Genomic DNA, 17,545 nt, shown 5'->3' on the forward strand with positions numbered 1-17,545 from the left:
CCCAAAATTAACCTTCCAAGAACAAAAACGCATTTTTGGTGATTGTTTTAGACTAGGTTAGGTTAGGAGAGTCCTAAAAGGCTAAGTAGGGATAAGGTTACAGCATTTAATTTGAGCTTTTAACAATTGGATGGAAGGCAGGGGGATTACAATGGTCAAGCAATATTTTTGAGTGAAAGTAACAAATTAATACTAAACAAATCAATCACTATACATATAATTATTAGATTTCCAATTCTGTTTGGTACCTATATTATGGAAAAAAGCTATGTATGTCTTTTTTCCAAAGCAAAATTTGTATCTAAATGGTTATACATCGCTTCGTGTTAATATTGAAAACAGAAGTTATAAGATTAAAACCAGTTTTATTAGCCAGGGACTTCTATTATTTTTATTTTAATATTCGTTGAAAGTTGTCTTTAATTCGATGATATATATGATTTTTCAGTATGGCCGAGAACTTGTTTTAACAAGATTTTATTCGGTTTCGAAGCTATACTGGAAACATCAATTAATGTATAAAATTAAAGTTCATACTTTTTTTCAGGTAGTAAACCTAAATACTCGCTTGGTGACAACCTGCTTGTCAGTTGTTCAGCTTCTAATTCATTCCCAGCCACAAACCTGACCTGGTTCATCAATGGTAATCATGCAGACCCTGGTAAGTTTGTTTTCTTAAGTTTATTCTCTACAAATATTAGTTAAAGTATTATAGGAAGGCTGGGGAGCACAAGAAAATAGCCTAAAACCTAAGACATATACATTGCATCACTAATAGTTAGCAATCAATTTGGACCGGCATTTTCCGAGATTTTTTGCTTTAGCCAAAAAAACTTGCAATTTTATATTATATGACGTTAGATTTATCGCAGGTTTATATCAAATGTTAATTTTCTGAGCTATTCCGAATTAAAAATGTATTTCATTTAATTTATATATTTTGATTACTAAAACAAAAGACACTGTTTTAATTGTATATTACTAAAATATTCTATTTATTTAGCCTATATAGAAGTAGATGAGCATTTGAAAACCTCTGACGGAAAATTTACAGCTAGATCATATCTAAGGTAGTAATAAAAAATTTAAAATAGAGATAAAAAGAAAATAAGAGACACATAAACAGTAAAAAATAAATGACGACCTAAATACAGTGCATAAGTGTAGATGTTTAATCCAGACAACTACTGGCCCAAGTGGTAAAGACCCATTTCGTCTTCTACCAAATTGCTTTGTGTTCTTTTGTAGGTGCTCCGACGCTTTTAGCTGATTTCTTAGACACAATACAAAATGGGTAAAGGGTTACAATTAGCTCTTGCCATCTCTATTCTTTTACTTTGACATGGAGATAAAAAGATAGGAGTAGGTTGCGCTAAAAATCCGTAAAGGTGTGAGTTTTAAGGCTTAGAAATAGTAGACGAACGGTAATATTCACTAAATATGTGTATTTCTTATTGAAAAGAACTATAGACAATTTTTTAAGTAAACTTAAATTTTTTTCGTTCTACTACTGTTTTTAACTTAAAACTCACAACCTTTACGGATGTTTAGCGGAACCTACTTCTCCCTTTTTACATACACACTAATAAAAAAAACAAATAACCCAAATATGGACCTATATGCAACTACAAATTATTGCAGGTTTCCAGCAACAATTTATAAATATTTCCTACTCTAGGTTGCACATCAATGATCACCATACAAAGTTGGGGAAGATAAAATTAAAATGTGGAGCTAGCATTCCATCTGTATACTGGAAGTAGGTTTTATTTAATTATTAAACTTATGTATATAAAAATGTAATAATTCTTCTATAAACGTAACAGGATGTTTATCTGTCTGTTTGATCACTATGGTTCTCCTTTACAGGAAAGCTTCTTAAAGATCTAAGTATGGTTTCTAACTATAACGGAAGAGGGAAGCTCATCTTGCAAAGAAAAATCGCCCCTTCAATTTATTTTTCTTTTCAAAATTGAAACTAGAAATCTAGGACCAAAGCAACTATAGCATCATATGTTTTTTTTACACCTTTTTAAAAATTAAAATTAAATTTTTATGTAAAAGTAACAGGATATGTGTCTGTCTGTCTGTGTTTTGTGTTCTGAATGATCTCTGTAAACGCTAAACCGATAAGGTTCTCCTTTACAGTGTAGCTTCTCATAAAGTTGGAAATCTTCTGGGGCAAAGCCGCTAGTAGTTTAATAAGCTAAAGTTAAAATGTTTGTGTAGGTCGATAGATATAAGATGTGGATATACATATGGATAAATTGACAGGAGAAAATTGTCTTTATTAGAGTACATGAAAATTTGGTGGAACATCGAAGTAAATATATATCGATTTGTAGATCTGTAGAGGTGTCCATAGAAATTAACCAAACTGAGGATATCATTGAACAAGATGAAATTACAATCAAAGATGAAAAGGTTGGTTAGTTTATTTTGTAGCAAGTCTACTCTTAAATTAATTTGTCCGTTTGTCGGCAAAGTTGCTCTCTGGCGTGTAAATACAACGTCAAACCTCTATTAACTAAATAGCAAAGATGCCTCATAAGTTGTCAACGTTATCCTCTTATAACTTGTTTGGAAAATTTTTGTATCCACCCTCCTCCTGACAATTAGGTTAGTTTAGGTTATAGGCTAGGGGGCCGAGCGCCCTCGGCTTGGCAGGCTAGGGGGCTGAGCGACGCGGACAGAGTCATAGTTCTAAAATTTTCAAATTGAAATATATCCGAAGAGGATAATACCCATTTGTGTCAATTTGTAAAATTACTATCTTTGGTGCTTTCCTTTATTTCCCTATTGACCACAGAACCCCCCCCCCCCTATTTTAAACTAAATTTAAAATAAAATTGGGTTTGTTTTTTTTTATGCAGGGTTCAATAACCTTTTGGGGTCTTTGCATCAGATAGAAACAGAGATATAAATTTTAATTTTTTTTTTCAGTCCTGGTCATTCTTCAAAGGAGGCGGGCAAACCATACAAAGCAGCAGTTTGACTTTAATCTGGCTTCTAACTAGTTATGTGATAATATACTAATGAAGTAATTACAGGGTGCGGCACATAAATACGGACATTTTTTAAACGGCCATAGCGTCAAAACTACTTGACCAATCAGGACGTTTGACCCCACTATAGAAAGCTTAGGTAATGACCTTTTAGCACAAAAAAATCCTTGGACGAAGATGGACGTGTACACCGAGCTGGACGCGCATATGTTCAACAAGGCAGATTCCAAATGCGCCGGTGGTTTAATGCGCAAAATCACAAAACGTAGGGTCCGATAGGGAAGGAGTTGGAATCTTGACCCCAAATTTTGTGAGTGTCTTAGGCTCATTGAGACACACATTTTGCCGTGTTTAAATCCATTTTAGCTCAATACTAGCCGAAATGAGGTCGATTTTTCAAGATTTTGAGCTTTAAGAAATCACAAACAGTAGGGCCCGACAGGTAAGGAGTTGGAAATTTCACCCAAAATTTTTTGTGTGTCTTAAGCTCATTGAGATACGCATTTTGAGTACTTAAAGTCCACTGTAGCTAAATCCTAGCCCAAATGAGAGCAAAAACATGGATTTTGTCAATTTGGCGGTTACTCATGTTCCTAAGGAAATGTGGCCTCCCAGCAGCCCGATCTTAATTCAATGGACTTTTGGGCCTGGGGCTACTTTGAAGCATGCACCAAAAGACGTGTCCATACCACAAAGTCCTCCCTCATTGCCACTATCAAGGAGAACTACGCCAGCTTGGACAGGTACATTTTGACCTGGACCTGCCGGCGGTTGAGGAGGCCGGTAGAGGCGGTGATTGAGGCTGGCGGCGATTTTGTTGAATAATCTACTAGTCATATACCTATTTTGCTTCCCAGTTTTTAAAATTCAATAAAATCTTTAAAATTGACGATTTTATGTTCATTTGTTTAAAAATTATAATTTGTCCGGATTTATGTGCCGCACCCTGTATATATCAAGGGGGGGAGTGTACAATGGAGGTTAAAATAACCTTCCCCCAAATAAAATTTAGCTACTTAATGAAGAATTGCACACTTTGGGGGAAGATTAATTAATTATCCATTGACATAGCCTCTCCTATTTATGCTTCAAGACTGAAAAAAGTGATAAATTTACAATATTAAAATTGTCATATACGTTTTTGTATATTATTAATTGTTATTGAACATAGTCATTTCTATATAATGTTTAAGTTAGCAAAGGTACTCTATGACTTATAATGTCTGAAAATGTAGCAGTTTTTTGTTAAGTGCCTAGTCAAGCATGCACGGAACCTCCCCTCCCCTCTTACTAATTTTATAAAATGGAGAGGGGGTTAGGGAGGGTTTTGTGATTGAAAGGCACTTTGAGGGAAAGCACTCAAAAACTACCTTTAAAATTCAAAAGCAAAAGTGTTTAATTCAAATTGTCGAATTAAACTGTTATATTCATTTTTTTATACATTGTTAAATTTGGATATAGTTGTTCTTGTTTTTAAATCTGCTTCTAATATGCTATATAGCTCATAAAGTTAATTTTTAGTTATCCGTGGTTTTATAAATTTACATTCTCTATTCAATATTAGAGCCGAGAGAGAGAGGACAATGGACGATAAAGCCAGGGAGTAAGGGAGGGGACAATGGGCAATTAATTCAATATAAGAGTTATCAAAGAAAGGGCATGAAATCCAGTTTAATCCAATAAATTTGTAATTGTTAATTGAATAATAGATTTCCATAGCGTCATGTACAGTGAAATCACAACTTGTTTTTGATAAAATATATTGAGGTATTTTTGGTGTGATTTTTATATATTATAAGATTATTGGACCCGGCCAGCTGCTAGCAAGAATATGACTGCCCCTTTTTATTCTGTTTATTTCCCTTGCCCCCACCTCCCTTCTCCCCGTCTGCTACATTCCAAACTAACACAACGAGTGTTTATTTCCCTTGCCCCCACTTCCCTTATCCCTTCTCCCCGTCTGCAATATTCAAACCATACATAACGAGTAGCGGCATTTCATACGCAAGTCCCCAAACTCAGTCAGAAACTGCTAAATTCTTGCACATTCCCTTTAAGCCAGTCCCCAAAGTCTGAGACTCCTAAAAATTGAATATTCGATCCATTGTCCCCTCCCTTACTCCCTGCGATAAAGCTGCCTTTCCATGATAATTTGTGATTTGTTTTTCCTTAGGAGGAAGATTTTTGGAGAAAATATGTTATTTATTGCATCGTATTATAGACAGCTGTCAGCGGATATTAAAATGAAAAATTATTTAATCAAAACCAGGTTGTTTGCCCAAAGAAGCTTAAGGCCCGGTTAACAAACCTTTTATAAATCTTATGCTTTTTATTTTAATATCTGTGTAAAATTGTCTGTAATACGATGCTATACATGATTGTTCAGGGGATATTAATTGGTTTTTAGGCGCTACTGAAAAAAAAACATTCAGTCATAATAATAATATTTGGAAGATGAATTTATCGCCTATTGTCCTTCTCCTCTAACCCTAAATTAAAAATACTTAACAACATATTATATAAACAAATCATATCAGAAATGAGTGAGGATAAGAAAGATGGTGTTTTTGCCATGTTCATAAAATTATTTTTTAAATGTAATATTTTTACATGACATTTTACATGTAAAGGTTATCAATGTACCAAAAATACTCAAAAGAAGTGTAATCAAATAAAAATATTTTATCAGTTATTTTTCAGTATGGCATCAAAACCTATTATTGTCCGCTGAATTAAAACCGGTTCTCAGCCATACTGAAAAATCATGTGTAGCATCTTATTACAGACAATTTTCCACAATAATAAAATGAAAATCATAAAATCAACACTTGGTTTGTTAGTCGGGGCCTTTGGCCCATCGGGGATAACAAAACTGGATTTAGTCCACGGAAAGCTGTCTATAATACAATGAGAGAAATAACTATTGTAGAATTTAAAATTTTTTTAACTCTTCTCTTACATTTTGTTTTTAAATAAACATATTTTTGTTGATGAATTTTAATATAAACTTTAAAATAAACCAGGGATGGAGGGAACAATAGACAGCAAATTGTACTGGTACCCAACATTTATAAGCACGCCTCAAGGTAACAAACTTTGGGTACTTTTACTAGTCTAGATTTGTTGATTCAAACAAATTCCAAAATTCTCAACCACTAATTTTAATCAACAGAAGGGGTAATTTTGTTAGGATGTAAATTAATTTATCGTCTATTGTCTTATCCCCGAAGATTCATGAAAACAACTTATTTAAAAAAAAAAATTCAAACAATATGTTTGTAATCATCCTCATATATTTACTAGATATTAATTTTGATCTTTTATACGTAGATTTAAAGCCAAAAATACCCAAAGATACTTTTTAAAATTTAATATTGTTAAATTTTCTAGTCTTTTTGAATTAATTTAAATAATTCTTTATATATGTATTATGTAATGTTATTAAATGTATTTAATATACTTTAAAGTAAAACAATTATTTTTTAGTAGCGAAGCTACTCTATAACTAATTTTGTCTGTCAGTCTGAACGTCAGTTCGTTAGATTTGTTCGGTGGATTATTTGATTTTCTCACTTGCTATTTAAGAAAAACTGCAATTTTTCTTTTGGGAGACTGGGATATTTACTTGGTCCTTGTATTTATATAGTAAGACCCACGAAAAAGTTTTTTTAAGGTGTATAGCCCTTATTTCTTAATGTATCATCTTAAGCGATTGTGTATGATTTTTGAATACTTTAATTGATAAATTATCGTTTACAAAGTAAATGTTGATAAAGATTTACAAGATTTAACCTTGTTTTATTAAACAAATTATGTTAACATCAACATAAAAAAATCACCGTTCATTATCATCATTTGTTTATACAATTTATATCAAGCTTGTTTAGAAACAAGAACATAAAAATACAAGAGTAAAACAAAAACATTATAAGCGCATTAAAAATAGAAATAAAATGCAAATGGAACAGAGTGAGAGAAATAAAAAAAGCAGTAAATAAAAATCTAAAGAAGAACAAAGATGACAACATCCATAAGTAGTAATGCACAAAAATCATGGATGGACAAAAGTGGGTAATATTGCGGATGTTTAGTTGCAATATAAAGGAAAATTAATCGTTCATTATCATCATTTGTTCACATAAATTTTATCAAGCTTGTTTAGAAACAAGATCATAATATTGCTAGAGTAAGAAAGACAAGAAAGCAATACAGTTAAGGAATAAAATACAAATGGAGCAGGAAAAGATATCTATCAAACCAATCAAGCAGTAAATCAACAATAAAAGTTTCAAAGAAACAGGAATCAAAGTGAGTTATATATCAGATGTTCATTTGCCATAATAAGAAAAATTACCCGTTCATCATCATCATTTATATATATCTATATGAATTATATCAAGCTTGTTAAGAAACAGAAAAATGCAAGAGTAAGAGAAAAATAATACAAATGGAATTTGAAAACAAATCTATTAAATTTAACAAGCAGTAAATGAGCAAGGAAATATAGGTTTTTCACAAACAAGGATGACAACAATTTTAAGTAGTGAAGCACTAAAAAATCATGGATGGACAAACGAACAATATGGGATAATTCCTAAAAATAACAAATCTTAAGATTTAAGTCCTTTAATTAAAGGTTTACCAACAGACTAACGGATCAAGTAATTCAAAATATATGATATTCAAAATATTGTTACGGACGGACTGACGGACGAACAGAAAAAGTGAATTATAAAAAGCAGTTTAGTCTTTAAAAAAAACATGATAGCCCTGTCTTTCTGTTATCAGTCTGTAAGAATAAGAAAAATGATGCGATTTTCTACGTTATTTCAAAATAAGAAAAAAAGGAAATATTTTTCTGTAAATAAAATTTAAAACGAAAATTACGCAAATGAAGAAAAAATTGAGGTTAGACACAGTTTAAGATGTAAAAATGTTTGCACTTTTAACAGTTATAAAACTATCTCAACCATAATATTTATAAATTAGTAACTACTGCTGCTTCATAACGAAATATATTTCAAAGAAAAAATCTTCATTATCAATCGCATCTGTAAAAGAAAACAACAACATAAATAAATGAAAAAAAGCATTAAGAATTATACAAAAATAGTCAAAATGTTAAAATATATCATAAAAAATAAAATTTTAATTCACAGCTACTGTTTAGATCTTTACTTGAACACAACCAAACAACAAATAAAGGAGAAGCGGTCAAAATGTTTGGGTTACCAAAAAGCCAGTTGAGTGACAGTTCTAGGGGCTGTAGTACTTGGGTATTTTAAATCAAAATAATAAAAAGTAATCATAATTTTTAAAAATTCTTAAATTTTTACATTTATACTCTATGCAATTATGTATGGACATCCATATTTTTTATAAAATGTTTATAATAACTAAAACAATTTGTAGCATAAACAATGAGTTTCTTATCTATTTCATAAAATCATTAATTTTTCATATCTAACAAGAACATTTTTATCACATTGTATTTTAGACGGTGGGATTCTCCCAGTCTCTGATTGTTTAATCTTTGTCTGGATGTCCTAAGTGTGCATGATAGGTAGCATTGATACCCCCCCTCCCCCCTCTAACTATCTAGTTATTATGGATGTAGTTATACTTGTTACTACATGTACAACAATACTATGTAGTATACTCTCTTTCTAGTGTAATATCATTTATAATTAGAGTAATGATACCCCCCCCCCCTAACTATCTAGTTATTATGGATGTAGTTATACTTGTTACTACATGTACAATAATACTGTGTAATATACTCTCTTTCTAGTGTAATATCCTTTGTAACTAGAGTAATGATACCCCGGCCCCCCCCCCCCCCCTAACTATCTAGTTATTATGGATGTAGTTATACTTGTTACTACATAGACAACAATACCGTGTAATATACTTTCTAGTGTAATATCCTTTGTAATTATAGTAATCATACCCCCCCCCCTAAATATCTAGTTATTATGGATGTAGTTATATGTACTTGTTACTACATAGACAACAATACCGTGTAATATACTTTCTAGTGTAATATCCTGTGTAACTAGAGTAATGATACCTTCCCCCCCTAACTATCTAGTTATTATGGATGTAGTTATACTTGTTACTACATGTACAATAATACTATGTAATATACTCTCTTTCTAGTGTAATATCCTTTGTAATTAGAGCAATGATACCCCCCCCCCCCTCTAACTATCTAGTTATTATGGATGTAGTTATACTTGTTACTACATGTACAATAATACTGTATAAAGGGTGTTTAAATAAAAACCAATCGCTTCACTTTTTTCAATATAAACCTTACAGTTTTGGTCCAAAACTAATAAAAAATAGTACAATTCATGCCCAAGCAATGACAATAATAAAACAATATTGAATTTTAAATCTACTCACCCTTCCAGAGCACTAGAGCTCGAAACCTAGCCCTTGCAGAGAAATTTGCCCTACGCCGAAAGTGCATATTTTATAATAAAATTAAGACAAATTTGTCTCTTTAAAAAAAGAACAAACCGTCTTAAGTACTTGAAATCTTGTAGATAGACCCCATAAAGGTTGGGGGTTTTGATGGGGCATGTAAAGACCTTTCTCTAGACACCTTAACAAGGTTTCTAACATAATCCTAGCCAATTTGGCATCAAAAAGAAAGACCTGACAAACATCAAGAACTAGATTTAAACAGAGCCGCCATGCCTCAATGTTGGATGGGTCTGCCTTTTTTTATCCTAAATCGGCTAGGATTGAGGTAGAAACCTGTTTAAGGTGTCTAAAGAAAGGTTTTTACATGCCCCATCAAAAACTCTAAACATTATGGGGTCTATCTCCAAGATTTGAAGTACTTATGGTGGTTCAAATTGTGAGCGATTGGTTTTTTTTTAAACACCCTTTAATATACTCTCTTTCTAGTGTAATATCCTTTGTAATTAGAGTAATGATACCCCCCCCCCCCCTAACTATCTAGTTATTATGGATGTAGTTATACTTGTTACTACATGTACAATAGTACTGTGTAATATACTCTCTTTCTAGTGTAATATCCTTTGTAATTAGAGTAATAATCTCCCCCCTCCCCCCCACTAATTATCTAGTTATCATGGATGTTGTTATACTTGTTACTACATGTACAATAATACTGTGTAATATACTCTCTTTCTAGTGTAATATTCTTTGTAATTAGAGTAATGATACCCCCCCCCCCCACTAACTATCTAGTTATTATGGATGTAGTTATACTTGTTACTACATGTACAATAATACTATGTAATATACTCACTTTCTAGTGTAATATCTTCTGTAATTAGAGTATTGATACCTCCCCCCCCCCTAACCTTCTAGTTATTATGGATGTAGTTATAATTGTTAATACATGTACAATAATACTGTGTAGTATACTCTTTTTCTAGTGTAATATCCTTTGTAATTAGAGTAATGACACCCCCACCCCATCTAACTATCTAGTTATTATGGATGTTGTTATACTTGTTACTACATGTACAATAATACTATGTTATATACTCTCTTTCTAGTGTAATATCCTTTGTAATTAGAGCAATGATACCCCCCCCCCCTCTAACTTTCTAGTTATTATGGATGTAGTTATCCTTGTTACTACATGTACAATAATACTGTGTAATATACTCTCTTTCTAGTGTAATATCCTTTGTAATTAGAGTAATGATACCCCCCCCCCCCTCTAACTTTCTAGTTATTATGGATGTAGTTATCCTTGTTACTACATGTACAATAATACTGTGTAATATACTCTCTTTCTAGTGTAATATCCTTTGTAATTAGAGTAATGAAACCCCCATGCCCCCCCCCCCCCTAACTATCTAGTTATTATGGATGTAGTTATACTTGTTAATACATGTACAATAATACTGTGTAGTATACTCTTTTTCTAGTGTAATATCCTTTGTAATTAGAGTAATGACACCCCCACCCCATCTAACTATCTAGTTATTATGGATATAGTTATACTTGTTACTACATGTACAATAATACTGTGTAATATACTCTCTTTCTAGTGTAATATTCTTTGTAATTAGAGTAATGATACCCCCCCCCCCCCTAACTATCTAGTTATTATGGATGTAGTTATACTTGTTACTACATGTACAATAATACTGTGTAATATACTCTCTTTCTAGTGTAATATTCTTTGTAATTAGAGTAATGATACCTCCCCCCCCCCCCTAACTATCTAGTTATTATGGATGTAGTTATACTTGTTACTACATGTACAATAATACTGTGTAATATACTCTCTTTCTAGAATAATATACTTTGTCTGTTGGTCAAGCTTCAAAATACACATAAAGGTTTCGTGATTTTAAAAAAGTGATTTCTAGCAAATTCTCTTCCTCTTTTTGTTTTGTTTGACAACTGAATATGTGCTCTAGGGGAGAGAGGGGGAGAAGGATTCAAAGTGGTCCACATATAGAATCGAGGGTTTCCTCCTCTTTTGTTTTAAACTTTTCAAAAATAGTTTTGACTCACTTTGACCCAATTCTTTTAATTTATATGTTGTACATCTTGTTACATTACAAAATTATATATTTTTATAAAAGCATTAATTCATTTATCTTATCACTGCAAAATAAAAAAAGAATAATAGACTGTTGTACAGTGACATAAAGATTCTAGTCTTTGTGTCTCAAGTAAGCGAAGCTACTCTATAATTCGAAATGTCCGTCCGTCTGTCCGTCCGTCTGTCCGTCTGAGACAAAGTGGGGGAAACGTGATTTTCTCGGCTCCTATAAAAGATAGAAAGCTGAAATTTTTAGTGAAGATTCTTATAACATATGCACATCTAATCTATACATTGTTTTGTCCATCCGTCTGTTATTTGGGGTGCTAGATCGATTCCTAAATTTTCATGTTTTTCTGATTTTCTCAACTCCTTTTTAAGATAATGGGCTGAAATTTTCAGGGATTGCTTAAATTTACATTTTACATATTTTACATAAGTTTTATTACGATTTTTATATTAATAGGGGTGCTAGATCGATTCCTAGATTTTTAGGTTTTCTATTCTTTTCTCAATTCCTATTCAGGATTTGCGGCTAAAATTATCAGGGATTGAATATGCTCATATTCTACATATTTCCATCAAGTTTCATAAAGATTTGTTTATAAATTGTGGTGCTAGATCGATTCCTAGATTTTTCATTTTTCGTGCTTGAAAGGTTGCGTGATTTTGAAGTTTTTGTCATTTCCCTATTTCATCAAATATATAGGATGACACTGGTATATTGTAAATATATTCATAATATACATTCATAATTTCTGAGCTTCGCTACTTATGGATGCTGTCATCCTTGTTTTGTAACAAATGATATTACTAGACCGATATTGTTTTCTCTTACAATGTAACTTCTCAAAGGCTTTTATTGTATTTGGGGAGGGTACCAAAACCCTCCCGAGAAATATCGCCCTTTGAAAATAAAACTTTAACTTAAGATTTCCCTAGATGCCTCTAGAGGCGTAGCCGCTAGTCCTATTAAGAAAAGTAGTAATGTTTTTGTTTGTTTGTAGCTTAAGACTCAGGTAACTACTAAATCAATTAACTTATTTTTTGGAAGCTTCACATAGGTCCTGTGATTATTCTGTTATTCTATATCCTTACAGATATAGAGCCCTAGATGCTATGGACAAGGCCTCTAGTGGTTGATAGATTAGAAGATACATACATAGTTTAAGGAACTATTTGAAAGTAAAGTTTCTCGGATATAGATGGTTTCATTGAATTCAAGTTATAAGACAATTCAAACATTAAACATTCATTATATATTAAGTAGTGTCTTCGCCCTTAGCCTTAAGGTTTAAATATCCCAAAAAATAAACATAAGTTAAAAAGTTAATTTTATGCTTTCCTATGAAGTGATTAGCGAGGACTAAACCCCTCTTTGCCCAGCAGGGCCTATATCAGCATTCACTAACCCTACATGGGTGTTCACCATCGAATATAATATAAACTAACCCGACCTAAACCAAAATACAAACTGACAAAAAATCACCTCATCCTATCTTTCTTCAATTTATTTCCAAATTAGGAATGTATTCTATGCTTGACTAGGCTTTTTGAGGGAAACCGCCTTATTAAGAAAAAAAAAAAAAAAAACATTCTGTCTAAGTGTCTTCCAAGAAAATCATTTTTTTCAATCTTGAAAATAACAAAATCTTCTTTACAGCGTTACGGATAGATAGACAGAAAAAGTATATTTTAGAGTAGATACTCATTTGTTAAAAGATCTTTTTTGAAACTTTAAGTAGGTACTGAGATGGTTTTAGCCAAATTTTTAAAATTCTAGCCTTAGAATGGTTTAAGGCTATGTTTTTATCCTTATCTTATCCCTTTTTTAAAGAGTCACAAGACGCTAGGGGCGCAGGATTAAAAAGTTACCGTTTTCAAAAAACTCTTTAATAATTTCATTACTATTTAAATTACTAGCGGTTTCGCCCCCTTGAGGTCTCTACGGGCACTTAAAGGGACATGGGGGATTTTTTTGAGAGAGGGAGGGTAGTCACTACCCACCCTTTTTAATTTTAGTTTTAACCCTTACAGCTCGGGCCCAAATTCCCACCTTAATAGATCGGGGGGGGGGGGGGGGGGGGGCTCCAAGAGCCACCCCTCTATCTCGGCTCCTGTTACAGATAAAGACGTAAAATTTTTTTCTGGTGGTTCATGTGTATTTTTAGAGAAAATTACTTTTTCTAGTCATAGCGGCCAGGCCGCTCCTTAGCCGCTTTTTAGCGGCCAGCCGCTAAATTTTAAAACAGCTGTAGAGCGGCCAATTTTGCAGCTAGGATGACCAAATTTTAGGACGAACTTTTATTTTTCATAACAAAAAAATTACTTGTTCTGATCATCGCCGAAAAACGGCAAATAACGGAAACCGCCATTTTCGGCGGTTACGGCGGTAAAACGGCGGTTGGCGGCGCCAATTAATATTTTTATCTGTTTGATGTTGCTCAAGGATTTCACAAAAAAATTATAGGTCTCTAGCTGTAATAGAAGCCACGATATTCATGATATATGTCTGTAGTAAAATCCGGACAAAAATCGGTCATAAAGTCGGTCAGGGAGCGGTCAAACGGTCGTAACACAACTTTTCTCAGAAGGTCATTGATATCTAAGTATACACCAAAAAAATTGTAGGTTTCTCCTTATACACAAAAGTCGTAATGTAGAAATTAAGATTTATATAGAATTTTTTTCTAATTTTGGTGCTACCCAACCGACTTTGACCGGACACCACGACCGACACAGACCAGATATCCTGATAAAATCAACTCTTGCCGACGTATAATTACTAAACTTAAAAAGTCATGAAGTCACAGCACTCCATCTTATCTACAAAAAAAATGAGATTGAAAAAACTAGAGGGGGGGGGGGCTCTTGGAGCCCCCCCCCCCCCGATCTGTAAGGGTTAAAAAGAAATAATTTCCTATTTTAGGAGGGGGTATTTTTCTTTTTGTGGGGCTGGGGGTCTCCCACTCCCCAAGAAAATAGCTTAAAACCATGACAGGACCATTAGGTATATTCACTGAAGAATAGAACCCAATCGGTTCAGTGGTTACAGAGATCTTAGGCTTCAGAAAGACATACGGACAGACAGTGTTCTACTTTGTATTATAGATTAAATATTTTTGCGTATAAAAGATTGTATAAGTAAGCATGATGATTTTGCAAAAAAAAATAGAAATGAAAATACAACATTTATGATCAGTGTTTCTGTCGTTTTGGTTCCTATTAACACAATAGCCGAACTTTTTAAATATTTTTACTTTAGGTTTACTACCATTAGCCAGGTATCTAAAGGGATAAGGCAGTGGCCGATAAATTGATGTACATTCCCATTATGGATACACAAAATTAGCCCTTTTGTAGATTACAATTAGTGGTTGAAACGTTTGGAAACTCGACTTAATGTACTAACCAATCAAAATTCATTAAAAGTCCCTAAAGTTGTTGATAAGAAACGGAATTATATAAAACTTTGGGGACTAGTGTAATAAACAGCCGTGACCAATTTTAATATATTTTAAGTTCATCTTTAATATAAAGTAATAGGATGTCTATTTGTCTATTATTCATCTTCGTAAGATTCAGATCTCGATAATGGCTGAAACTATTGTTTTTTTTCTGTTTAAGTAAAATTTCAAGACAGCGTAAAGTGCCGCCAAAAAATGGCGTCACTCAATAAAATGACCAATGAGAGTCCAAAGCTGGATCATTAAATCATTTCAATGGTGCGCCAAATCGCGGTGCGCCGAATTTCAGCCAATCACAGCGTGGCATTTCGTAAAATGCTGTGCTCTCATTGGTGGAAAGATGGCTCACCCCGATTTGGCGCACCATTTAATTGATTTAAAGATCCAGCTCAGCATAAATTTTACCATTTATTTCGTCCATAAATAACACACATATTCATGTAATACACATACGTGCAGGCATAGACATTGGGTGTAATGGGTGATTAGTATTATCCTTCTCAAACTTTGAAAACCCTCATTTTGTGACCCGCCAAATTTTAAAAAAAATCATTAAATTACCCGCATAAAACCTTTGAAACCACTGATTCTAACCCTCTCAAAATAAAAAAAACTTGGACGTCTCTACATGCATACATGACATACAGTGTGAGGGATTCTGAGGTTTAAGTGTTTGAAGTAAAGTATATAAAGTACTAGCGGATACGCCCCCTAGAAGCCTCTAGGGCACTTAAGGTAGGAGAGGGAAAAGTCGACCTCATTCCATTTTAAATTTAGGTTCCAAAAAAACTTAAAAAAATATTTTTGGGGGAGGGGGGTGAGGACAACCTCCCCAAAAATAGTTCACACCCTTCCCAGGACCTATAAGAAACTTCACTGAAAAGGAGAACAATATAGGTTCAGCGTTTAGCGAGATCCTTCGGGACAGACCAAAAATGCTTACTACTCTATATAATAGGATTAAGCTTTTTTGTCTGTAGCTAAGGATCTTGCTAACTGCTGAACCAATATGGTTCTCCTTTTCAGCGAAGCTTCTTATAGGTCCAGGGAAGGATTTTAGCTATTTTGGGGGAGGGTATCTCCACGCCACCCTGCCAAAAAAATGACCCATAGCCGATTTTTTTCTCAAATTAAAAATGTGGGGGGGGGTAGATTAGACTTTTCCCAATCCCATATTAAGTGCCCCTAGAAGCTTCTAGTTGGTGTAACCGCTATTAATACATATGGGATTATAAAAATCCTCGAGAACAAAATTAAAAATATCCAGAGTGTTCTCTCTACATTATAGAGATCAACAATACCCACTCAAAGTCAAATCAACATAATTTTCATTTCTAAAATCTACTCTATCTTCTATCTAGTTATTTATTTTTTATGAATGGCTTCGCCCCATTATCTCCCATTGTCTTAACCTTGTAAACAAAATATGTTCTATGGGATGTGACTGACAACTATAACATGAAGCTGCTTCTAAGTTCTTGTTGGGAAAATTTATACACTAAGAGAGCTTGAGTTAGGAGAGAGGGTGGATTTCCTCCTCACACATTTTAATTTTTGTGTTTTAAAAAGAAATAGTAAAAAAAGATTGGGGGAAGGGGAGATTTTTTCCTCTTCAAAATATAATTATAAACCTTGGAGTTCATTGGTGAGCGAGATCTTTTACTACATGTTACAAATCTTACTACTTTTATAATAGGATTTCTAGCATACAATAGAATCTTACTATTCAGAACAAAACTTTAATAATATTAAAACATATTTTCATTCATTTTAGATAGCATTAAATTGATATAGCTGCGCATCTTATGTTCATTATAATCCTTACATTTAGTAGATAATCAAGGTATATGAAATCATTTTGATGATTTTAGATTTAAATTATTCAAGTGTTTCTGTAAATCAGTAGATTAAAACCGTTTCATTTTAATATGAGTTTTTAATACCATAGCACAGCACTGAAAATTAAAATTTCTTTACACTGGTACTTAAACACCATCTCTAATTCGTATGCTTAAACTTTGGGTACTTTGACTGGGTGGTTCAAAGTAGATATTCACACATTTCAGGTAATATCTGCAATCATGAAATTCTACAGCAGCTCATTCTCAGTTTTTGTGGTGCTTTCACACAAACTACCTTGTTAAGCATTGATAAACACCCTTAAAAATAATAAAGGGTGGGGGGTCGTTTGTTTGTTGATTACTGCAGGATTAGGGGCTACAGGTAGAGGCTCCGCTGGATTAGGCATAGAAAAAAATAACCATCGCCTTATTTTGATTTTTTTTGAAAAAAAAGACAAGTGAATGGGGTATTAGGGATCAACTGGTACTTTGTGTTAAGGCACCAAATTTTAAAATCTGTTAATATTAACGCAAATAACAGAAGAAAAAGAAGAAAGTTTGTATCATTACAGGAACTTAACTTATTCTGAGACTTGAATTTGAAATTAATGAAGAAAGGCAGCAAATTCTAAATATAAATTTAATTCAAACAAGTTAGATTTTTAGATATATGACTTAAAATATTTAAGT

General features: G+C 33.0%; 2 protein-coding genes across 3 annotated transcripts in view; one reads left to right on the top strand and one right to left on the bottom strand.

Moving 5' to 3' along the window:
- The window catches only part of LOC145328083 (uncharacterized), a 46,397-nt gene extending 43,233 nt beyond the window's left edge, over positions 1–3,164 (top strand). The window contains exons 8-12 of the mRNA XM_080171646.1: positions 548–661; positions 1,004–1,070; positions 1,679–1,759; positions 2,346–2,424; positions 2,944–3,164. Of these exons, the coding sequence (XP_080027772.1) occupies positions 548–661; positions 1,004–1,070; positions 1,679–1,759; positions 2,346–2,424; positions 2,944–3,036 (434 nt within the window). The 3' untranslated portion in view covers positions 3,037–3,164. The remainder of the gene's footprint in view (positions 1–547; positions 662–1,003; positions 1,071–1,678; positions 1,760–2,345; positions 2,425–2,943) is intronic.
- The window catches only part of LOC145328087 (uncharacterized), a 633,740-nt gene that overhangs the window by 474,176 nt on the left and 142,019 nt on the right, over positions 1–17,545 (bottom strand). The gene's annotated exons all lie outside the window — the stretch shown is intronic.

Source organism: Acartia tonsa, chromosome 9, assembly GCF_053477335.1.
Source record: "Acartia tonsa isolate MP-2025a chromosome 9, ASM5347733v1, whole genome shotgun sequence".
NCBI classification, from domain to species: Eukaryota; Metazoa; Arthropoda; class Copepoda; order Calanoida; family Acartiidae; genus Acartia; species Acartia tonsa.